This window comes from Parasteatoda tepidariorum, chromosome 1, assembly GCF_982258835.1.
Source record: "Parasteatoda tepidariorum strain Cologne lab strain chromosome 1, Ptep-v5.0, whole genome shotgun sequence".
NCBI classification, from domain to species: Eukaryota; Metazoa; Arthropoda; class Arachnida; order Araneae; family Theridiidae; genus Parasteatoda; species Parasteatoda tepidariorum.
The window spans coordinates 4,999,992-5,025,274 of record NC_141755.1 but is presented as its reverse complement, the minus strand read 5'-3'; the positions used below and the strand labels follow the sequence as shown (position 1 = coordinate 5,025,274).

General features: G+C 29.6%; 1 protein-coding gene across 2 annotated transcripts; it reads left to right on the top strand.

Annotated features, from left to right (window-relative positions):
* Window positions 1-101: 101 nt before the first annotated feature.
* Window positions 102-25,283, top strand: LOC107452010 (BSD domain-containing protein 1). Of its 2 annotated transcripts, none has more exons than XM_016068282.5 (9): window positions 102-256; window positions 347-431; window positions 1,597-1,713; window positions 4,022-4,177; window positions 7,020-7,190; window positions 17,973-18,114; window positions 18,512-18,871; window positions 23,140-23,240; window positions 25,048-25,283. In XM_016068282.5, exons 1-9 carry the CDS (start codon window positions 243-245, stop codon window positions 25,075-25,077), a joined length of 1,176 nt encoding a protein of 391 aa, XP_015923768.3. In that variant the 5' UTR covers window positions 102-242; the 3' UTR covers window positions 25,078-25,283. The 2 variants fall into 2 exon arrangements, with proteins under 2 accessions (XP_015923768.3, XP_015923769.3); XM_016068283.5 differs by having other exon boundaries at window positions 149-256; window positions 350-431.

Genomic DNA, 25,283 nt, shown 5'->3' with positions numbered 1-25,283 from the left:
ATTTTGCTTCAAAATTAAATAATTAACCTTGATGAAATAAACTAGAGCAACTCGTGGTTAGCTTTTTGTCGTATCTTATGAAATAATACACGAACGGTGAACTCGATGTTTTTAGAAAATAACATAATAAAAGTTCTTCTTTGGCAACATTAAGTAAATTAAAATGATCTCTCTGGTGGATCGTCAACAACAACAATAACAAACTTAAAAAAGTAGAAAATTCTACATTGGCAATCGACAATATGGAAGAAGGAAAGTAAGTATTGTTTGTATTTAAATATAAAAATGTTTACTTTTTTATTTCAATGATCTAAGAAAATTTTTGATTTTAATGTTTATATTTTAGTAGAGATGAAGAAAATAACAACGAAGCAAACGGTGGTTCTTGGTGGGGTTCATGGCCGAGTTGGCTACAAACTGCGAAAGAAAAAGTTAGTTGTGTATATCACCTTTTACACCAAATTTAATGTATATAATGTTTTTATTCCGCGCTCAACGGCGGGTTGTCCTATGTTTTATATACCTATTTATAGCCTGTTTCTATTTTTGTCTTTGTTTTATAACTAGTTGATTTTGTATTGTTTTCTAACCATTTGTTTCTGTAGCACATATCTATCGGTAATTTTTGTTGTGATATGTTGTTGAACTTGTTTTGTATGTTGTCTTATTTGTTATTAATTTATTGCATATAATATTTCCTTTATATTACGTACGTTAACATGCCTTCTGTTGAACAATAAAAAATATATTATTTTAAATCTAATTCACGGGATTTGTTTAGTCAGAGTAATTTTTAGAAATATTTTCTTGTCGTTAGTAATAACTCTCTAAAACTACTAACAGTAACGCATTTATTGTTTGATGGTCATTTCTAAAAAATCTTTCATCATATTCTTTTCTCAGTAATTATTTCTAAAGTAATAATTTTTGAAGTCAATAATTTTTTTCTGATTAATAATAAAAGTTTAAAACATAATTCTGAACTTATTAGAAATTTTAAAAAATAATCGTTATAATTAACCATTAAAATTTCTAAAAAAATTATTGCTTTTATGTTTAAATTTATAACATCATGCAAAATTTTACTTGAATGACAGTGCAATATTTTTCTTGAAGAAATATTCTGCTCTTAAAGGAATATTTTCAGTTCCTTATCTTTTGTCATTAAATTTTACTATGTTTCTTAAACCAATTACTTCTGTTGCTCATAGCTCTACTTATTGTGTTCTATTGATTGATAACCTTATTATTGCTTTATTTGTTATTTTAAATTTTCAAATATGTGCTTCCTTACCCATCTTGTTACTTAAAAATCTAATAGTACTTTTCAAAAACAATTATGATAAATCGTCTTGAAAATCTGTGTGTCATATTATTTATTGATTATTCACACAATGATTAGATCAATATTTACTAAATGATTAATTTTACAAAATAATACGCTTTCAAAGTTAACATTTAAATGTTATATAGGAATGCATTATTAACATTAATTGTTTATAATTTAAAAAGCTGCTAATTAATTAAAAAAGAGTTTTTAGCATAATCAGCATTTTGTTAGTAATGTGTTAGAAAGTAATAAGGAATCTTTTTTAGTCTAGCACAGCTTTGGAGTTTATGAAGAGAGATCTTACAGAGTTTGGTCAGGTTGTGCAGACAGATGCTGTAGCTGCAGTTTCTTCTACAGCTGCAATTATCAAAGGCAAGCTAACTGTGAGTTTACCTTTTTTTATTCCAATATCATGCCAAAAGATCCTATACAATGGATCCTTCTAAATCTGGCTGTTATTTTTTAAAAATTCCGTTAAATGATGCAGTAATTCATAAAGATGAGCTATACGCAAGGTATCTGCGCACCTGGAAAGTCATGAATTTCTTTATTGAACAAAATTTGTCATGATTTTAACTATTTTTCATTTTATTACTTGATTTTAATTATTTAAAAAAAAATCATGGATTTAGATCGTTGAAAAATCTAATTTTTAAAATGGAATTTACTCCCCCCCCCCCTCTATCTGAATTTGTAACAAAATCCCCAGTTAGTGTCATATTTTATTAAAATATAAAATGTTTTTATCTTGTTCTTTAAAAATTCTGGTGTTCTTTCAAAAAATTAAAGAAAAAAACATCATTTCTAGAGTGAATTATCTTTTAAACTTTTGTGATTGCAGGATTTTTGTTATTATTATTTTTTTTTATTTTATCAATTTAAAATTCTACCTGAAGCAAGCCAATCATTTGCAAATTTTTTTTATTCCAAAATGAGGAACAGAAAAATCAGGAGTATTTTTGTGATTGCAGAATTTTTGTTATTATTATTTTTTTTTATTTTATTAATTTAAAATTCTACCTGAAGCAAGCCAATCATTTGCAAATTTTTTTTATTCCAAAATGAGGAACAGAAAAATCAGGAGTATTTTTGTGATTGCAGAATTTTTGTTATTATTATTTTTTTTTATTTTATTAATTTAAAATTCTACCTGAAGCAAGCCAATCATTTGCAAATTTTTTTTATTCCAAAATGAGAAACAGAAAAATCAGGAGTATTTCTTTTCTTTCGGATGAACAAGAAAAGTATCTTTAGAATATAATTCTGCAGAAAAAAAGGGAAAAAAAATTATTTGCTTTTGTATTTTTTCCCCGAGCTATTTTATTTTAATTTTAGTTATACCTATGATTTAAATTATGATATTATAATGCTTTTTAAATTTATTGTTGTGTTTTTGTCAGAAAGGATAGTAACTTCGTTAAGTCATGAAAAATTCTTTGAATTAATCATGGGAAAATCATGAATTTGAAAATCTAAAATGTAGCAGATGTCCTGTATACAATTCAGGCACTTTGTTATTTTATTTATAAACTACATTAATATGAACTACTCTTGGTAGATAACATTATGATAACCCAATTATTTTGATATACTACAGCAATACATTTTATTAAAATTAAGCAAGGAATAATAACTTCTTATAATGTCTGAAATGTCACTTGTAATCATCCAATGCACTGAAGGTTTTGGCTAATCCTACCTTAAATTATTCAGTCAAATTTTTAATCTGTTTTAATGTCTCTGTTACATTGTTTTATAGATTAAAATTCTTATAACTTCAAATTTTAAAATTATTTTTCAACTGACTTTCATTTCTTGTGTTATTAATTATGACGGAGGTTTGTTTCTCCGTCAGTAGCCGCCAATAATTGTATAGTGGAATTCATGATTGTTCATTTAGGCCAATAATGAATGAATTAAACAATTAAGTCTCGAGGAAGCTATATAACTCGTTAACATGAATTTATTTTATTAAGCATCATTGGTGACAGATAATGGCCATTTCTGTATCCAAAACAGAAATATGAAATCCCTCAAAGGGATGAAATCAGAATACTCTCTATTAAGAGATCATAAAGCCAGAATATCATTTCTGACGGTTAGAAATTGAGACTGGGGAGGCCCCAAAGGGCTCCCTGCCTCCACAAATTTTGTAATTAAAAGTGAATATAATTATTCGTAACGGACATAGAAAGTATTGGTAGGAGATCCAAAATTGGCGATTTATCATAATATACCATAGCCAAAACAAAGCCAACCAGCATATCAATATTGGGTTTAAAAGAGCACCTTGGCGATCACGAGTAGCCAACAAATTTATGAGAATTATTACAACCATGCAATCGAAACATTTAGCCGTTGGAAATTTAGAATAAAAAGTTATAAATAGATTTTTGTTTTCAATTAGAGGCGACAGTGAATTTATAAGTCTGCATTAGTAATGAAATAAAAAAAAAAAGTATCAGTTACATTGGTCTAGAAGAGAAGAAAAAAATATTTTATGTTCGTTTTAAAAGATTAAGTCTTTGATTTATTTTAAATATAATTCTTCTATTAATAAAAATCAGCTTAAGTAATGAAAGATATTTTTAAAAGATAGGTAATAAATATGTAATGCCAATTGTGGCATCACATTAATATTGCTTAAAGCTTTAAATGTATTGTTGCAATTGTATGAAAAAATTTCTTCAGGTTGACACTGCTGAGGCAGTTGCTGATAAAGCTCGTCAATCATTCACTACTGTTCTTGAAACAATAACAGATGTATTTGCTCCTCCAAAAGAATTAGAAGAAAGTGAACTCATGATCATTAAGGATTCTGAACCTGTTCTTATGGATTGGTGGCAGGTAGGATTATGAATATTCATGTTTTAAATAATATGATTTTAATTTGAAATTAAGTCTGAAGAAATGGAATCAAAATTAAATTATAATAACTGCACTTTTTTTAATTAATAAAGGTGGAATCTTAAGTTTTTTTATGGTATAGATCACTAAATTGTATAAATTAAATCTTAATGGAAGTACTTTAAAAAATCTACAAAAAATGCTTTTCTTAAAACGTTGCTAAAGTGTTTTAAAATTTTTAATTTGGTTCTTATTGTTGAACTTTCATAAATGGAAGAGAATGCATCAATTGAAATATTGAATTCAAAAGTTAAAGAAAAAATTAAATACTAATTGAAATACTATTTAAAAAATACTATATTTGAAAATATACACTCCTCTCTTTAAACACTTTAGCAGCAGTGTTAAAAATTGAATTTGATTTTTTTAACTCATCTATATTGAATGACATGCAGCAGATTTTAAATTCAGTTAAAGAATTGAAAGAAAAAATAAATAGGAATTTAAAAGATATACAGAAACATAGTCTTTACTTGAATTATTTTTGAAAACATATTTTAATTTGATTCTTTGTGTTTAGCTTCTATGCAATGAATGATGTGCAGCTAATTTAAAACTAAATTTAAGGGTTGGAATAAGAATTAATTTCAAACTCATTTATAACAAGTAAGTAGGAACCAAGACAACAACCGAGTCAGCCAAAATCACAAAAGATAAAGAATATAAAGTTCAAAAATGAACTAGAAAATGTTTAAAGACTGCTTACGTTTTATTAATTTTTATTTAAACATATTATAATAACATTTTTGTGAGCGAGTCTCTCAAATGATCCGTCATACAGCATATGTATTAAAGCACACAATAAGATGTCTTCATTCCACAAAACCTTGCACTTTCTCAACGTGCTCCATTTGTCTGATGGCAGTAGTTTTTTTTTCATCACTTTCAGATTATGCATTTTGCAAGCATTTGGTCAGAAATATGCACTAAGACACATGAGTTAGAGTACATATAAAATCTATTTAATGCTTTGCTTAGCAACATGTTCTGTTAAAAATAGCTTTGTTGCGACTCATGTTATGATTTGTGGTTATTTATACATTTTATTTGCATCTCGAACTAGAAAGGTGATTTTTGAATGGAATTCAGGAATGAAATATCCCCAAACAGTCATATTGTTTTAACTTTTTTTTTCTTGGCTCTTTCAATTAAAAAATTTTTAAACATTTAAAAAAAATTCCCTGTTAAATCTAAGTTATATATATATTAATAAGGTTTATTTAGGCTATTAACATTAAGCCAATTACTAAACAACTTCTTTGGTAAATTTAGAATATTGTTAAATTTGGTTTGTAAAAAAGCAAGTATTAGTTGAAGTAATTATTCTTTCAGTATAATATGGTACACTTTTCTCTATAACGCCTAGAGACGTGTTTTAAAATTGCTATTATAATTTTCACTGAAGTTTTTTTAATTTTATTATTGTTATTTCAATTTTATTTATTTGAAATGGTTTGTTTCAGATAAAAGATGAAGTAAGTTTTCATGTCTATTTTACACAGATATTAAAATGGTTTTAGCGTAATTCTGAAATGATTTTTAATTTTATAAAAAAGGGGGGAAAGAGTTAGGTTCTGGTAATAAAGAATCTAGTAATTATTGCTTTCTGAAATATTATTGTACTCAAAGTGATATTTTACACATTGATAGAAAAATAAAGAGAATGAAATATTTTTTTATTTACAGACGCATTAAAAATTAAAAGTGTGAAACAGAACGCATATGTAATACAAAATTCCGATCTTTAATACACAATATCACAGTGATCTATATAAAAATCAATCATCTTGATTTCAAAATCATAATATTTACCTCATAACCAATTAAGTAGTATATTTTTATGTTTATAGTTATGCATAAAATAACTCCTAACTCCATTTGCGTGTGAAACATTAAAATCGGTGAACTTATTTCTATGTGCATGACTAATTGATGATTTAATTAAATTTGAAGATCAAGTGGGAAGAACGTTTTATGTCCATGAAAGCTGATTCTCAGAAAAACGAATTTCAAGTCAATCAGGAAGTCTTTTTTTTTTCTAGCATGGCTTATCTTCACTGTGTAATAACTCTCAGGGAGAACAGATTTCCCACGCTATTAATTTGTCAAAACTTAAAAATCCTCAAAATGCAACATATGGTGATCTTATTGTTTAGAAAAAAATTTACATAATCCATTCTTTCCCTTTGGTCTTCATTTATGTATTTTTAGTATGTAAATTTAAAGAAGAATGCCACTTTTCAAGTATATATTTTGTTCAGTATATTTTTTATAGTTTTAGAGGGAAAAGTAAAATATTATTTTTCCTGTTAAGAACATTTTGAAAATGAATATTTGGGCTCAAAATATTAACTTATATACCAATAAATTGCTGAAAATTGCTCATTTTAATCTTAATTTCCAAACATTTGGGGGGGGGGGAAACTACTGCTTCTTTTATCGCTACTACTCTTTATTAATATTTTATCTTAATGGACAAAGAGTAGTGTAAAAAGCATTAAATTTCTTCCATTAAAAGTTGCAGTCATATAATATTATGGAATGTCTACCTAAAAAAATCTTTAGAAGTGCACATTTAAAACTTTTATTAGGAATTAAAATAAGGCCTCCCTGATTTTTTAATTGACCTTATTTCAACAAACTAATAAGGTTATATATATTTAATTTATTTATTTTCTCAATCATTGTTTTGTTGCAATAGTTAGATTCTGATCTGCATAAATTTTTATGCTGTTATATTTTATTTGTCTCTAAAATTACGGATGCAATTACATTTTGTTAGACACAGCTCTTCAGGATTAGAACTGATCCTAGAACTTTTTGTCATGAGCCTGAAGGTCCTCCTGAAATGTATGAAAATTGGTTGGAGTCCTTTGATTGCACTGAATATCAAGAAGAAATGACAGAAATAATCATGTCTTGTTCAGACACAAGAGCTCTTTATGACAAGCTTGTAAGTTTTCTTTCCATTCTCAGAACACTTTAATACAGTAAAACCTCGCTACAACAATATTTTGCGGACCAAATAAGAATATTGTTGTAGAGGGATATATTGTTATATCGAGAGCCCACATAATTCTGGGTCGCAATAAGAGTTTTTGAAATTTAATGTTATATATTCATTAACTATAAATATATTGACATATTATCGAAAAAATTAATTTGCAAAGTATTTATTACGGTTGTTTGTGGTCACTCTAATCGATAGCTCAAGGTTTATTTCGTAAATAAGAAGAACACTGGTCTTCAATGGACTGTAGTACTTTATTTTTCAAGACACACGGACTACGTCCGCCATTTAAGAAGTTCTCAAGGTATATATAAATCTTTCACACAGGGGTGGCGCGGCAGTCGCACATGCGCGAACATGCCGCCCGGCATTGCAATGTTTCAACATTCAATTAATATGTAATTTAACAAAGCACAATTTGCATTATTTAAAAAATCTTTACAAAGCATTTAGATGATAATTAGTAAAACTGATACAAATAAGAAAAAACAAATTAATGATACTTTACACTGCAACCGATCTTCTCATACAACAAATATTCAATTCAAAATAAAATTAAACATGAGAATATTTTTATGATACAGGTAACAAGCATATTTTAGAAATAGACCTCTTAAGGGTTCCGTGCTGGGTTTTCACTTCTACAACTCTGATTTTCTTATCAGTGCCATAAAACACTTTAATTATTCTTCCCATTAACCATTTATTAGCTGGTAAATTATCCTCAATAATTAAGACTAGACTACCGATTTTGACATTGTCCTTTTCGAATCTCCACTTGCCACGTTGCTGCAGTTCACTTAAGTAGCTTCGTTGCCACTTTCTCCAAATTAGTTGTACTAATTTGGTTATTCTTTGCCACCTGGATAACCTATTTTCCTTTAAATTTGTCAAATCCGGTTCAATTATGGCGTTCATTGTTCTCCCTATCAGGAAATGCGCAGGAGTTAAAACTTCTAAGTCGGTTTCATCCGCGGATAGTGGAGTTATCGGTCTACTATTCAAAATGCTTTCAATTTGAGTGGCTATAGTATGCAATTCTTCGTAAGTTAAAGAGGCATTACCTACAGCTCTTTTAAAATGGTATTTAAACGACTTAATTGCTGCCTCCCAGAGACCACCAAAGTTGTGGGCTCTAGGCGGGATAAAACTCCACTCTATTCCTTCAGCGGATAGATAGTTAGCCAATTTTTCATCAGGATTTTTGAATAAATTTAAACATTTTTTTAACTCCTTGTTAGCGCCAACGAAATTCGTCGCGTTGTCTGAAAACAGTTTGGCACATTTGCCTCTACGCGCGATGAATCTCTTCAACGTGGCAATTAGAGACTCGGATGTCAAATCAGAAACTATCTCTATATGCACTGCTTTAGATACAAAACATATGAATAAGCAAATATACACCTTTAGAGAAATTGCTTTTCTTTGATGTTTACATTTAATGAAAAACGGACCAGTTAGGTCAACACCAGAGCAATTGAATGCGAAATCTGGCACAAATCTTTCTCTAGGTAGATTTCCCATTATTTGCGTAGCAGCAATGGGTTTATTTTTAACACAAACAACACAATTATGAGTAATTCTTCTACATAGAGAACGGCCACACAAGGGCCAAAATTTTTCTCTTACACAGTTTAATAAACCATTTGGACCAATATGCAAATATTTAAGATGATCTGTCGAAATAATAACAGAAGTTAAAGGACTATTTTTAGGGAGTATTGCAGGATGTTTTTTAAGAAAATTCAATTCAGTGTTACCTAATCGTCCTCCAACTCTTAAAACTTCATTTGAATCTAAAAGAGGGTTCAAATTTCTTATCTTACTCGTAGGAGACACCTTCCCGTGCAGTTTGAGACTCCGAATTTCTGATCCAAATTCCTCGTTCTGTATTACTCTCAACAGGAACTGCTCGGAGGCGTTGATCTCCTCATTGCTCAGAGGTCCTGAAGTTCCTTCAGTAGGATTTCTGCAATTCTTAAAAAACCTAAAAATATAACTTAATACACGCACTATAGTAAAATAATTATTACTCAAGCCAATTAGTTCATGCACAAAATTTTTGGATGTTAATGTAAAGGCTTTTAAGGGACCTTCAATGTCTAAGCTTGAAGGCTTTTTAAGTTCACTTTGGAAGACACTCAGTTCTTGCGACACAGGAAAGTTTTGGTTAGGATACTCATTGTCATAAAGGAAATTAGGGCCTTTCCACCATAAATTTGTCTCTAAAAGATTCACAGGGTCCAATCCTCGGGATATCAAGTCCGCGGGATTCATCTCGGATGGCACATGATTCCATTGGGACTTTAGCGTCAGTTCTTGTATAAGTGCAATTCTATTTTTCACGAATGTCTTAAGACTCGTTGGCTCCTTTTGAATCCATGCTAGCACAATCATGGAATCAGACCAAAGGTAAACTTTGTCTGTTTGCAATTTTAATGCGGAAAGTATCTTTTTCATTAACTTGGACAACAAGACTGCAGCACAAAGTTCCAGTCTGGGGATACTTAGGGCTTTAAGTGGGGCAACTCTAGATTTGCTAGCAACTAATTTCACATTTATGTCACCTGCAGAGTTGAAAGACTTGCAGTAAACGACCGCTCCATAGCAACTCTCCGATACATCAGCAAATCCATGAAATTCGATTGTTTTAGACTGTTCTATTGTAATGCACCTATCAACTTTAATGTTGTTCACACCTTTCAACGTGGAAATAAATTCGCTCCACTCCTGAGATTCTGCAGCAGGAAGTGGATCACCCCAGTCAATGTTCAATTTCCACAATTTCTGCATAAATATTTTGGCCTTGGCTATGACAGGGCCGGCTATCCCTAGGGGGTCAAAAAGTTTTGCAATGGTGGACAGAACTGACCGCTTGGTAAAGTTGTTGTTCTCATCCACTGATATTTTGAAGGTATAGCAGTCCTCTGATGGTCGCCAAATGACTCCTAAAGTTTTTGTTTCATCGTCGCTCGAAAAGTCATAATCGTTTTTACTTGGTGAAAGTTCCGGATGGCTAGCAGACCATTTATGTAGACTCATACCGGCTTTATCGAGAATTGAAATCAGTTGCCGCCGTGTTTCCTTCGCTTCATCCAGAGAGGGTGCTGAATACAACACATCATCCATATAGAAGTTGTCACGTAGAAGAGGAGCTGCCAAAGGAAAATTTATGCCCTCGTCAAGAGATAGCTGATTCAAACACCTTGTTGCTAAAAAACTAGCACTCACGGTGTCGTACGTGATAGTTCTCAATTCATAAGCTTTTGTTGGGTCATTCGCATGATCCTTCCAAAGGATTCTTTGAAGACAATGCTGCTTAGGGTTCACCAAAATCATTCTGTACATCATCTTTATATCCGCTTGAAACGCGTATGTGTGCCTTCGAAAGCTAGTCATTATGCTAAATAAGTCTTCCTGTATCACCCCACCATTATACTGGATAGCGTTAAATGAGGTAGCATTATGCGTCAAGCTAGAAGCGTTGAATACTACGCGAAGCTTCGTAGTACTCTTCTCGGGACGATACACGCCATGGTGTGGCATATAATAGGAACTTTCCGGTTCTCCTTCATCTTTAACTTCACTCATGTGACCAAGCCTCTCGTATTCATCAAGAAAGTTTTTGTAAAGTCTCAAATGTTCTTGGTCCTTTGATAACCGATACCACAGAGAATTCAGCCGTTTAAGAGCAATATCCCTTGACTCGCCTAAACACGAGGGTTCTTCCTTAAGGGGTATAGTTACTACGTATCTACCTTCTTTATTACGGAAATGTGTTTGCTCAAAATGTTCCTCGCAAAAGGTCGTTTCTTTACTTTTCGTTAACCCTACGTCTAAATTTTCAACTTCCCAAAAACTCTTTAATGTTTTGTTTAAATCATCCTCTAAAATTAATCCGCAATGCACATTGGTTGTATGCGAATCAATTAAACTACCACTCGCTACGTATCCGAAAACGGTATTTTGTAGAATTAATTTTGATTCGTGTAAATATATTTGTCCCGACCGTAATAATTCATAGAATATCTCCGCGCCTAACAATACGTCAATTTTATCAGGAATGAAAAATGTTTCGTCAGCTAATCTAACATTAACAGGAACCTTAACTGCACAATTAAGAGATTTCGACGGCGTAAAATCAATTATTTTTTCAACTACTAAAAAGGTTAATTCCTTTTCAAAACTCTTATCTTTATTTGAAATCGAAGTCCTAACACACCTATTTATATTCATCGTTGAATCATTCAAACAAGAAATTTCTGCGTTCATTTTTTCGTAAGGCAAATTAAGATTTTGTAAACAATTGCGATTAATCAAACATGATTGGGAGCCTGAATCTAGCAAGCACCTAACTTCCTGCCATAAGGAATTTTTATCCTTAATAAAACACTTAGCCGTACTCAAAAGAACAGTTTTCGTGTTTAATTTATTTTTTTCATAACTGGTGGCGACTACAGACATATTTCCATTGGCGCCGTCTTGGGAGGAAGGGGGGAATGGAATATTCAAAACTCAACTGTGATTCTTGGTTAACAATAGCGGGTGATTTATTATTTCTGTTTACTCTTGGCAAGTGGATCATTTTATTATGAGGTTTACCGCAAAAGCAATCCTTAAATTTGCACGTTTGAACCGAACATTTGGCGGATAAGCATTTAAAACATAATTTGTTACTCTTGACTACTTCTAATCTTTCATTAATGGACATATTTTTAAATTTCGAACACATATACAAGGCATGCTCATTAGATTTACAAATGACACATTTAGGATAATTTATTTCGGATAAAAACACATTAGAAATATTTTTATTAGAACGGAAGTCTCGATTCCTTTGGGAATGGTAATTTATATCTTGTTTTGATTTAACCTTGGAAGAAAGATAAATATCGCACTCTCTTCCTAGCTCTTGTGGTTTGAAAAATGATTCTCCCTGCCTTACTGCAATATGAGTCATTAATTCTCGGTCAAGTAGACCAAACATCTTATCCGAAATAATTAATTCGCATAATGTTTTAAAATCGCTAACCTTGCGTAATTGGCAATAGTATTCGAATGCTGCACTCAATCGTGAAGCAAACTGAAGATAACTTTCATGAGGCATTTTTTGCATTTTATTAAAATTGTTAATACATTCTCGAGGTGTTGGTTGAAATTCCTTCAACACGATTTCTTTAAGTTTATCGTAATCTGCTAATTCTTGTTCACTTATATAAATCATTAAATTTTTCACCTAACAAATTTAGCAGTATTTCGGATTTTAATTCTTCGGGCACATTTTTCGTTTTAAACGCTTTCTCGAGGGATTGGAAAAAACAAATTAAATGCTTCAGGTTTAGAGGGAACGGATATGGTAAGGGTTTTTATACTTTTTATTAAATCTTCGAGACGGTGCGGCTGCTCTAGCTCGCTAATAGTTTCCGATTTCGAAGAATTGTGCGATTCTTTTCGCGCATTAGATAATTCAATTTCTTTCTCTAACTGAGCGAGTTTAATTTTTTCTAACTCTATTTTTGTTTGGTTATCTTTCTCTAACTGAGCTAATTTAGCTTTTTCTAACTCATAATTGTTTTTCTTTTCCTCAAGAATATTATCAATCAAACTCTGACCGAAATCACTATCGTTTTTATAAATCTCACTATTTTCAATTAGCTTCTTTATATCAATAACTCTTGCCCCTTCTTCAACTTTTAAACTTAACTCCTCTGCGACGACTTTTAATTCGTCTTTTTTTAGTTTATTAAGGGACATTTTTTAAACACACTAAAATAACTCAATGTAAATAGACAAACTGAATAACTCAAGGTAAATTTTGCACAATGAATGAAACAAGGGAAATTGCTCTTACCTCAGATTAAGCATTAAAAACAATGGATATAAATACAGAAAATAAGATTGTAAACTTGCCTTAAAAAAACACTTTTATTGAGAAAAATCCGATATTTTTGTTTGCTTATTCATTTTTCTGACTGTTAAGTCAACCAACAAAGTATGCATTGAGTCCAATGCCCGAAAATGATTTTTATTTGTGAATGGAAGACTTGAGAAAAATGTCTTTAGAGATTTTACGGATTGAAGAGCTTCATGGGGTGACAATACAGACTGTGATTCACATGGATCATCATCACCATCTTCTTCCTCATCATTATTTTCCATTTCATCAGTAATTTCAGAGAGAATCTCTTCATCACTAACTCCTGCGAAAATTGTGAGATCGTCATCCGCAGTTAAATAGTCCTCCACGTTAACACCATATGTTCTGCCCATTTTTTCCTCAAGTTGGGATAAAGATTTTTGAAGATTCAAAACAAATTCTTGATCATCTGAAAGATCACTGTCTATGGAATTTTCTTCACTATTAGAAACAATTTTATCTTCAAAGACGCATAAACCGGCCTTTTTCCAACAATTTTGAATGGTTTTTTCTGTTACCTCCCACCAACTACCAGCAATAATATCACATGCGTCCTTAACATTCACAGTTTTAAAAGGGTCTTCTACTTTATTTACGATGTTGACCAGTATTGATTCAACCAAACGCTTCCTGTAGTATCCTTTGAAACACTTAATTATGCCCATGTCGAGGGGCTGCAAAATCGAAGTGCAGTTGGCCGGGAAATAAACAATTTCGACATTGTGTAGTTTTGGAATTGAGTTGTGAGTGGTGCAGTTATCAATTAATAAAGCAATTTCTTTCTTCCTCTTTTTCATTTCTTTATCTAACTTCAACAACCATTCAGAAAAAAACTTAGAAGTCATCCAAGCTTTTTTATTGGCTTTATATTCCACGGGAAGACTTTTCACATTCTTGAAGCACCTCGGCTTCAATGATTTGCCGATAACAAGAGGTTGAATTTTGTGTGTCCCTGTGCTATTGGCACACAGAAGAACAGTCAATCTTTGCTTTGATTTTTTTCCGCCATAACATTTTTCACCCTTAAATGCCAATGTTCGATCGGGTAGGAATTGAAAAACAGCCCAGATTCATCTGTGTTGTAAACGTTCTCTGGTTTATACTTTTGAAGAATATCTGTCATCTTCTCTTTCTTCCATTCATTTGCTTCGTTAATCGGAGCAGATTTTTTCTCTCCGTGAACTTCCTGGAAAGTTATTCCATGTCGATCCCGAAAACACATTAGCCAACCATTACTAGCTTTAAAAGTTTCGTTCCCTAGCATTGCTGCGAATTTACGTGCTTGTGTGCATAACAAGGGCCCATTTATCGGGATATTTGTTGCTCTCATCTCTTGAAACCATTTTAAGACGGCAGCATCAATGTTTTCATTAGTTGCGACTTTTAGTCGTTTACGCTTTGGATTAATTAAATTTGAACTTACAGTATCTCCGATCTGTTTTCTTTTCTTTAGAAACGTTGCAACTGTAGATTGAGATAATCCATATTTTCTAGCTGCATCAATCTGCTTCATTCCATCATCAATATCTTTAATAACGTTAAGTTTATCTTGAAATGAAAGTTGCTTTCTCCCTGCCATCTTATGCTAAATTACACTAGTAAAAAATATCCAATACGCTGAAGACTGACCAAGCTGAAAATGTTAGCAGCACTAAATGCGAAAAGTTCTGATCGTAGAATTTGCGCTTGCTCATGAAATTACCAGGTGTAGTTTAAATTAGGGATTAAGTGACAGTGATGAACGATGACCTATGGTCAGTGTACATTTTTTTCTCCTACTCAATTTCAATAAACGTGCTCCACCCACCCACCTTCTACAAAAACAGTACCTTCTCAGGGTCTCAGGTGTTACTGTGATGTGTGTGGTCATTTATGACTCATGATCAGCTTTTAACATGAAGGAAATGAAAGGGTGATTTCTTAAGAACTGAGGGAGGCAATTCCAAAACATGAAGCTCTTAGGGTGGTCTAAGTACCTCAACAGTGGGGGAATGAAGTTTGAATACAAAAGCCATTCTCTGATGTGAAAAGAAATAACAGTGGGGTGAAAGATCATAACCAGCAGTGACCCTTTTATCAGAAAAGATGGAAAAAAATGGCAAAAGATGACAAAAAGGCTTTTTACATTATTTGAAAACCAATAAAAAAATGTAGAAAATAATGTTGAAATTTGAAAAAAAAAAATCGTTTTACAGAGGTTTACTGCTTCAGAAAATATCGTTATATTGAGAGGAGGATACCATTAATCCATATGCAAGTTTGGCGGGACCACAGAACATTATCGTAATAGAGGGAGTTATTGTTGTATCGGATATCGTAGTAGCGAGAGTTCACTGTATTACCAAACTATTGTTACTATTGATTGTTAAAAGCTCAGCTTGGTATCATTTTCCGAAAATGCTCTTGTTCTCAAAATGCTCATGTTCTCAAATAAAGAATACCATATTGTGTAACTCTTCCAGTCCTTAAAGAAGCAATTAATCTATGTAATCGGAAATATGTTCATATCTAGCTGTTAAACAACAACTTAACAACCGCTTATTACTGCAGGCAAATACCGTCACTTTCTTTAATTAAAAAAAACTTGAATAAAATCAATATATTTTACAATTTTTGACAGTCTGTTAACCATAAAATTTTATTACGAATTAATAACTCTGAAGTAGATTGAAGGCAAGTTCTATGAAAATAAAATTTATTCAAAATTATATTGTCTTGCATATGGACATATCGTATTCTAGCAAATTCTCTGATTCACAAAGAAATTGAAAAGCAATAAAAAGAATACAATTTAACAAGTTTCAATTCAGGCTTAAATATGCACGACAAAAAGGGAATGATGTCATGACCTACATGTGATCTACTAACAACAAATGAAACCGACTTTCTAAACACACATAATTCAAGGTGTCTTCCACATAAGTTGAAATGAATGGGAGAGCATTGTCAAAATAGATTTTACAAAGCAAGAGAAAAGGAAATCTATTATTACCTTTTGTGATCGATCATCTAAGAATAAAACCTGAAAAAAAAAAATTATTACCTTTAAAAAATAGGTGGAAGATGCAATTTTTTCAATACTTAAAATTCTAAATCATATTTTATCTCTGTAAAAATATGTCATGCTTTTCAAGTAGTCTTTTGTTAAGTTGTGTTGGTAAGTACTTAATTTATAACAAATCAAGATGAATTTTATTTAAAAAAATGTATTTCATAAGTAATAAGTAAAAACAAATCGTGCTTCCATTTAGATATGAGAAAAAAGCTATAGCTGAAAGTTCATAGAGAAACAGCCTTTTTTTATCCAACTCGGACTCTCTGTTTAAGGCTGTTTTTCGAAAGCTCCGTCGTAATATGAAATTAGGCTTTTTTGAGAGAAATATGCTATTTTTATAACTGCTGTGAATTTGCAACTGTTACTCATGACTATTAGGTCAAGTTCAGCCTATGTAAAATCAGCGCTATCTATACTTATCATGAAAATGGTGCAAAACGTCGAATAATAAATAATCTTTTAATACTTAAAAACTTACTCCACAAACTACTGCTGCATTACCTGGACTCATAAAAAATTTGAGAAAACTGAGAATAAGGCATTGAATATGATAACTTAAATCTAGATAAAAAATATCCCTAAATTGGCAATTTTTAAAAAAGTTTAATAACTTTTAAAACATTTAAGTTATTTGTTAGTTCCAAAGCCCAGATAATTCTTTCCATAAATTTATATATAGTTTTAAATTGCTTCAAGTGTAAGGTACTTGAAACTGTGGGGTTTTTTTAATTTTAGTTGGTGCCAGAGCTTTGAAAAATAGCATTAACAATCGCATCATGCAATTTCTTTCATCTTTTTGCCGTTAAGTTACTCTTTGTAACATCATATTTTCAAATAAACCCTTTTCCCCTCCCCCTTATTATGTCTTCCAAAAGTAGAATGAACAAAGTGCAATTACTTAATGTCATGTTTCATAAAATTTGGAAAAAAGTCATTAGTATCATTTTCTGTGAATTTATTACAATGAGGTGTAATAACTTTTGTTCACTGTTTGTTAAGGATAGCAATACAGGGGTCTGTCTTGACCGAATTTACTACCGTTTAGCGGTACCTTCACAAATTCAACTTTAGGAAAAACGGTAGTTTCACTAATTTAATTTTAGGAAAAACGGTAGTTTCACAAAATACTTTTTCTTAAAATTTTATTTTTGTATTTCTTAAGAAATGATAAATCCATATTCTTGTCATATTCTTGTGTTGGATTTTTAAATATAATTTTTAATTTTTCACAAATTATGTCTAAATTTTCACAAAATAGGTACTGCTCAGAAAAACCTAGACAGACCACTGCAATATGAATTACAAACTTCTAAAAATTCTTTTTTTGCATATTTTTAAAAGTAATAATAAAAAGAAAAGGGAAATTAAGATAAAAATAACGTAACCATAAAATTAGAGAACTGTTTATTATTTTGGTTATCCTACAACTGTCCTTGTTTATTCACACTTTGAAACATGTTACGCTTTTACAAAAGGTCACTCAATCGAGAAATAATTATTTTTTAATTTTTCTCCAAAAGAATTTTTAGGATTAATATTTAATTGAACTAATTTTGAAAAATCTAAAGGCTGTTGAATTTTGTTTTTATATTACATTTTCTCTAAGAAATGAAAAAATAACAAAATGGTCAAGCCAGTTTTGAAACCAAATGCCTCATATTGGGCCATCGAATGTCATTTATATCCCATAATAATGAATAGTTCATACGTGCTTATGATATCATAATTTTGATATTTTTCTCTCTCTCTTTAGGTCCCTTCTTCTGTGTCACACTTGGAATTTTGGCAGAGATACTTTTACAGGGTTCATCTTCTTAGAAAAGCTGAAGCAAAGCGAGCTGAATTGATGAGAAGAGCCGAACAAATATCCATTGACGACATTGAATGGGATAAAGGTTGTATATTTTATATATTTTGATAATTTTCTTTTATATTTTTTATTGCATTATAAGATATAGATATCAAACTATTTAGAGAGATTGATAATTCACTGGGAATCTTTATTTTTTGTAAGAAAATTTAATACAAAAAAGGGCTTCGTTAGAAAAATTGCCCACCCAGATTTTCCTCCACTGGCACTGTTTGATTTTGTTATTTTAAAAAATTGAATTGTAAATGTTCAAACTTTTTTTAACCTAACTTTGTTAAACTTTTTTGAGCTCTATATATTCTGGTCTATGCATTGTGTCCTAGATAATAATTTCAGAATTTCTTCTTATCTTATGTTCACTCAAATCCTCCCAGTTACTTCATTGTTATAATTTCTATTCTTTTTTTTAAACTCTCTTTCAGAGCAAGAGCTTAATGATGAGAAAAACTTATTGCCTCAAAACCAAAAAAGTGAAGACCAATTAAATTGCAAATCTGCCAAAGAAATAGTTAACTCTGATTTTACTTCAAGCAAATTACTTAAAGATACAAGGCCAGAAATATGTTCATCTCAAAGTATAAAAACTGATAGTTCACAAACTATTCTTAAAGATGAAGAGACTAGACAACCTGATATTTCTTCAGCAGATTTGGATAATAGGAAGATAGATCACAATTCTTCACTGTTGAATGAAGAAAGCAGAAACGTGCAAACAGAACCTTCTTCCGCAAACAGCACTAACGGAAGTCGTCGTTCATCTCCCATTGAATCGCTTGGGAAAGGTTAATATTTCAAGTATAAATTTTTGCATGCATCCTTCTGGCTATGGGTGTCAGAAAATTTTAATTTTCCCCTTTATAATTATTATTATTTTATGTTTTTTTTTTTCGGTACTGTTTACTCTTTTCAGTTACTGTATGTATTTTAGGTTTTTTTTTTTTTTTTCTCAATACTTTATTGAATTTTACTGCTTTAGAAAATATCTATGAAAATAAACTCCTATGTTTTGTATTGGTATATTTCTTTCTCTTTTTTTAAAATTTCTTAAATTTAAATAATGGTTAAGTAAACTTATAAGTTAATGTATAGAAACAATAACTATACTTTGCTTAATTGCTATACTATACAATAGCTATTAGATTATTTGCCCCAGATCATTTGTTAAAATATTTATTTGTCCCAATCAGTTCGTTTTATATATTTAAATGTCTGCTTCTCCTGGTTTTAAACTTAATATTGATAGAAATTTAATGTACATAAATTTAGTGAGGTACACTATTTGTGAAATGGGCAGAAAATAAAATATTATTAACTATAAGAAATTTTCATGATTTTACTGACTCCTATTTTTTTCTACTCATCTTTATTTATTCTAGTTATACTTTGATTATCTTGCATCAACATTTTTATGCATATTAAACAAGATTCAAAACACTACTCATTATCTAACATCAAGGTTATAGAGAATATCAAAAATAGTTAAAATTCAATAAATGTTATTGATCTTTGACCATTTCATTTGTGCATGATTCTCATTTATTGAGACATTTAATCATTATTTTAAAAATTAAAAAGTGTATAAAAGTCTAATTGCAGATGTATATTTGTAAAAATTGTCATCTCAGTTTATTATTAATAAGTCTATAAAAACATCTTGTTAAATGTTTTACTTTTTCAAAAAATCATTTAGATAGTCCTATATTAGCATAATTTAACTTAATAAAATTTACTATTATTAAAAATCAAGTTATTTATGAGCTTCTCAGTGATTTTTTGTTTAATAAAATCTTATAAGCACATATAAATCAGGTATTAGATTTCATATTACTATAGATTAATCAAATTATTTCTAAATTAACCTCTAATGCTATTATACTTTCTAAATCTTTACAACATCTTATTTTTTTATATTATTACTTTAATTAAGCATATTTTTTGAAGAAATAGTAATGACTCCCTCTTTACATAAAGGCTCACTAAATAAATAAGAAACTATAGTATGGAGCTGCAGGAAATATTGAATCTTCTTTGATACTAGAAATTCACTGGCATTTTAAGAAATGGGCAAAATTGGGAGAATGTTTCTCATCAAAACACTATTTCCCTCTCTAATTACATTGAAAACCTCTATTTAGCTATGTGGAGAAGAATTCAGGTTAAAATACAGCTTTTTACATGCAGAACAATTTTAAAGTCAAAATATTTAAAAAATATCTGGCTAGCAGAAGCATGAACAGAAGAAACAATTTATGGAACATCAGAGATAGTTGTTGTTTTTTGAGGAGAATAGTTTTTGTTATTGAATTTGAGGTTTATACTACTTGTGGTTTTTATTTATTTAATTATTATGATTTTTTTTTGTGTGTGTTTTTTATGCAAGGTTATTACTAACGTGCTTTGGGTACGTACTTTAATTTTTTTAGTTTATATGTGGTTGTTAAATGAATGTGTTTTTTTATGAGGAAAAAAAGAACTGTTTCTTAATATAGTTTGATTCGTCTGTGGCAGTGATTCTCAACCTTTTTTGGGGGGCGGCACACTTTTAACGATTCCGAAATTTGACGGCACACAATGAAAAATATTATTTTAAAAGTTTTTTACTTACCTATAATACACTGTGTTAAATAGTTTGTGATAATAATTTTGAATGTGAAATAAAATAATATGTACTACAAAAGCGCGTTTATTAAGGGATTAATTATCTCTTTCGACTAGTTTTATTAGTTAGTAACAGTTATATTTTTTTTTGCTAGCTATTAATTGTTAGTTTGTTTTCTATAGTTATTAACTTATTTTTTTGTGAATTCTTGTTAAGTTTTTTTGCTGATTATTAATTGTTAGCTTATTTTTTGGATAGTTATCCCTTGTTAATTTGCTTTTATAACTATTAATTGCATAGCTTACTTTAATGATTAGCTTTTATTTCCGTTCGAAAGTCAATATTTAGCTTGCTTCATTGTTAATTAATAATTTTAATAGTCATTAAATTTCCTACTTATTTCAACGTTTATATTAAATTTTCAAAGACAAGACGATCGCCGACAAAGGTGTTCACGCGGTTAAAACGTGGAAAAAATTTTATGTATATATATATACTTTCATTTGATTTAAACTTTACTCGTAATAAAAATCACATTTTAAGAATTTGGCGGCACACAAAAGTGCCGCGGCACAGTGGTTGAGAATCACTGGTCTATGGGTTCAAATAATTTCTTAATGTATTAATCATTATTATTAAACTTCACTTTCTTAGAACGACAATAGGCTTGAGAGTACTGCATGCTTGTAAAACAGATGTAGTTCTTTTCTTTATGTTTACCTCAAATATTTATAATTTTTATATTAAATCTATCATCAGTTTCCTTTTGCTAAATGATTATTACTGTAGTAAAATAATTTTATATCTGTAACATTTATTTATTGTTTAAAAGGCTTTAGTCATAGCCAATTATCATTTCAAAGCTTTTTTATTTATTGGTGAGATAAGTAAAAATGGGTTGATATTTCTCTATGTCATAAGAATAAGTATCCTTTTACTCTTTAGTATCAAGTAATTTCTCTTTGACAGAGAAATTACTTGATGCAATCATTAATAAACAAAGAATGTCTGGATATTTTCGTCTCTCTCAGCTGCTTAACATTAATAAAAGTTTTAGTTAACTATAAATCATTTATTTACAGTAATTACAATGTTATAGTGATATCATTATATTATCTTATTGTACAACACTTTATGGTAAATTCAGTTTTGCAATTACTATACAGTAAATTAGGTGTATATTTTTTTTTATTATAAGATATTTACTTTGATAGTAAATTATATGTTAAAGTGTGCTCAGTTAATGCATGCATTTACAATAATGAATGCAAAATAGCTATTTGAAGTTCTACAGATATTTAATGAGTCTTTATTGTTACTGAAACTAAAACAACTTAAAAAAAAAGTTATGAAGTTCAAATAGTAGCTAACAAAATGTTTAGGTTTAAATTTTATTCTGGTGTTGGAAAAATAATCCTTTGAATTAAATCTGTATTAATACAATAAAAAAATGGGATCTTTTATCAAATAATTTTTAATTTTAACTTAACAATCTGCTTATCTTAAAAAAACAAAATTGATTACTAAGCAATCATGAAATTATTGAGTGAAATGAACAAAGGTTGAAGCCCCTTAGTATTAAATAAAATTCAAGAGTTTATAAATGTATAGCCTTCTAGTCACTGTGCAGTTTTGTTTTGCATTCTTGAGCCACAGATCCACTCCATCATCATCATAGTTGGCCAGACAGCTCAATGTGAGCCAATGCCTTCCTCTGAAGATTTCTCCACAACAACTTCCGATTTGCAGATCCACCCCATGTGTTTGTTTATGTCCCATTGTATTATATGAATCGATTATGTTTGAAATATATGTGTATTTATGTAAAACAAAAGTAATATTATTTTCTTTACGTAATTTTGTTAATTTATTTTTATTATTTTTTTACGTTTAATAATTTATTCTTAAAATGATGTTATTTATCTTTTTAAAATTCAGATACATGTAGCTTTCTTTAATATTATTTTTAAATTATTATTACATATATAATTATATACAATCAATTTCTCTTAAATATTTGTGAATTTTTTAGACATATATCATAAAAAAAAACTGTAAAGTCAGTTTTTTTGTGTAATTACTTTTTACAATTATTATATATTTATTTGACTTGATCATGATCCATACTATTTAAACTATAATTCCTTTTTACGTTTATGTTGTTATTTGTTATATTTTTAAAAAACCTCTAACAATAGAAATCGTAGCTCTTTTTTTTTAAGTATTTTCTTATCATCACTGAAAAAACATGGAAACATTCAATGTTTTCAATCTTGCATTGGACTGCAAGATTGCTTGATGAAGCAATTATAAGGACCTAATTAAAATATTTGTAATAATTTTATTTTGACAAAATGATAATTCTCCACAGAACTTTTTTCATAACTTCTAAAATAAATTTGAATTTTTTTTTGAAATACAAGAAAAATATTCTGAATATTTTTGACTTAGATTCCAGTACAGGTGATGAATGGGAAAAAGATTTTGAATTAGAAATGAATGAAAATGATCTGAAAAATGTGGAAGATGTAAGTCAAGACCACCCTAAAGAGGTATTGTCTTCATTTCCTTATCTAAATATGCTAGTGCATTAATATGGATATTTCCTTAAATTTCCTCTTTTGTACATTCTGAAATGACTGAAAATCTATTATTTGTTCATGCCTATTTAATACAAATTTTCACATGATTTTTTTTTATGCAATTTATTTATTTATTTTTTTTTTTTTTAAATATAAGATATTTCTGATGATTCTTGAAAATCTACCTTGTCAAATAATTTTAATTTCTCTTTTTTTATTAATTTATGTATTATAATTTTTTTAAGTTAAGATTTTTTTTTATTTTTGAATATTCAATTTTTAAACTAACTAAACATTTAAACTCACTGACTAAATTTTTAAACATTTTATTTAAATGGAGCAATCTTAAATCTGAAAGTACATTGCAGTAACTGGTGTCTGGCTATCTAAGTGAGAATTAAAAGAAAAATAATTATTTTTCTTTACTGGCCTAATTCGTTATGAATAATCTATTTGAATTTGTTGAAGAGATTTATTTTTAAATTCTATTGAAGAGTAGGATAAAAATAAATCTGATTTATTGTTTATCCAAATAAATTAATTAAATTCCTTAAACTTGATTTTTTTCTCCACATTTTTAACTTCAGTACAAAGTAACTAACAAAGTAATATTTAGGGTGTATTTTTTTCACTGATTTGAATGAATCAAAAACGAAGTGATTAGGTTTAATATATTAAAAAAAATTTTTGTGTATTTATAAACTATGCAGTCATGTTCTTATATCGTTTACATGTCTGACATTGCTATGCAGACAAGTGAAAAGTCTTTATTCTTATTACTTTTTTTATCCTGAAATAAAAAAAAGAAACAACAATTGAATGAAAAACAGCAATTGAATTAATAGTTTAGCTGTTATAAGGATTTAATACATATACTGTATAACAAGTACAATAGTTTAAGAGTCAGCCGACCAAATTTTATGGGTTTACGACTACTATTATTCTGTTCAACTCCGTAGCCTTGAACCCAATCCAGAAGGCAAGGGAACTCATGGATTGAGTATTGGGAGAAATTTGCCTTTGTGGAGGACTTTTTGATGGAACTAACCCGCATTTGTGTTACATAAGGAGGAAGACCACAAGAACCTCCCACGGTTAACCAGGCGGCAAGGGGACTCTAACCCATGATCCGTCTACCACTGAGGATATTTCACGTCAGTACTGTGGTCTGTGAAAGCCGGATGCGGAGTTCGTATTGACTGAAATTCGAACCCAGTTCCCCTTATTGGAAGGCGAGCGCTCTATCCCCTGAGACATCAAGGCTCTTTTTATTTTATAAATCTTGCTGATGAATTTTGTTCTGAAATGAATCGTAACTATTCTGCTTTAACACTTGTTTACTGCAACGTCACAAAAACGTCTAAAAATTGTTCAGGGCACGTGTAAAAAAAAAAAAAAAAAAAAACGCGTAATTTTCTAACCAAAAAATAAGATGCATTAGAAAGATTTATAGGCAATTCTATATTTTAAAAAATTTTAATAACTGAACAATTTTTACTTTAAAAAAAAATGTACGCAAGATATGAAAAAAAATTTGTACAAGAAATGAAAGGCAAGTGTTGACAAATTTAAAGCATATAACAGAATACTGTCACTGAAAATTATAAAAAAGAGGGACCCACTTATTACAAAAAAAAATTTAAAAAAAGGACTCCAAAATTCGAATTTTCTGGGTCTTAAGTGCCCTTAAATTTTCAAAATCTAGGAAGAGCTACTGACTATTCAGCATATAAGACATTATAAAAATCATTAACCTAATCAGTATTTTTCTTTACAGGATGAAGATGATTGGGAGAAATGGCAGTAAATTTTGTATAAATATATAAAATTATATATACTTTAGGAATTACTATGAAATGAATGGGTATAATTTGTATATTAAAATCATTTTGTTTCACTCTTAAATATTTTATACTTGTTGAAATATGTAAAATATAATCAAGTCATCATATTGTGTAATGTTTATATAAATTCTTTTTATGTTTAAAAATAAAAAAAATTTCGTCGAGTCAA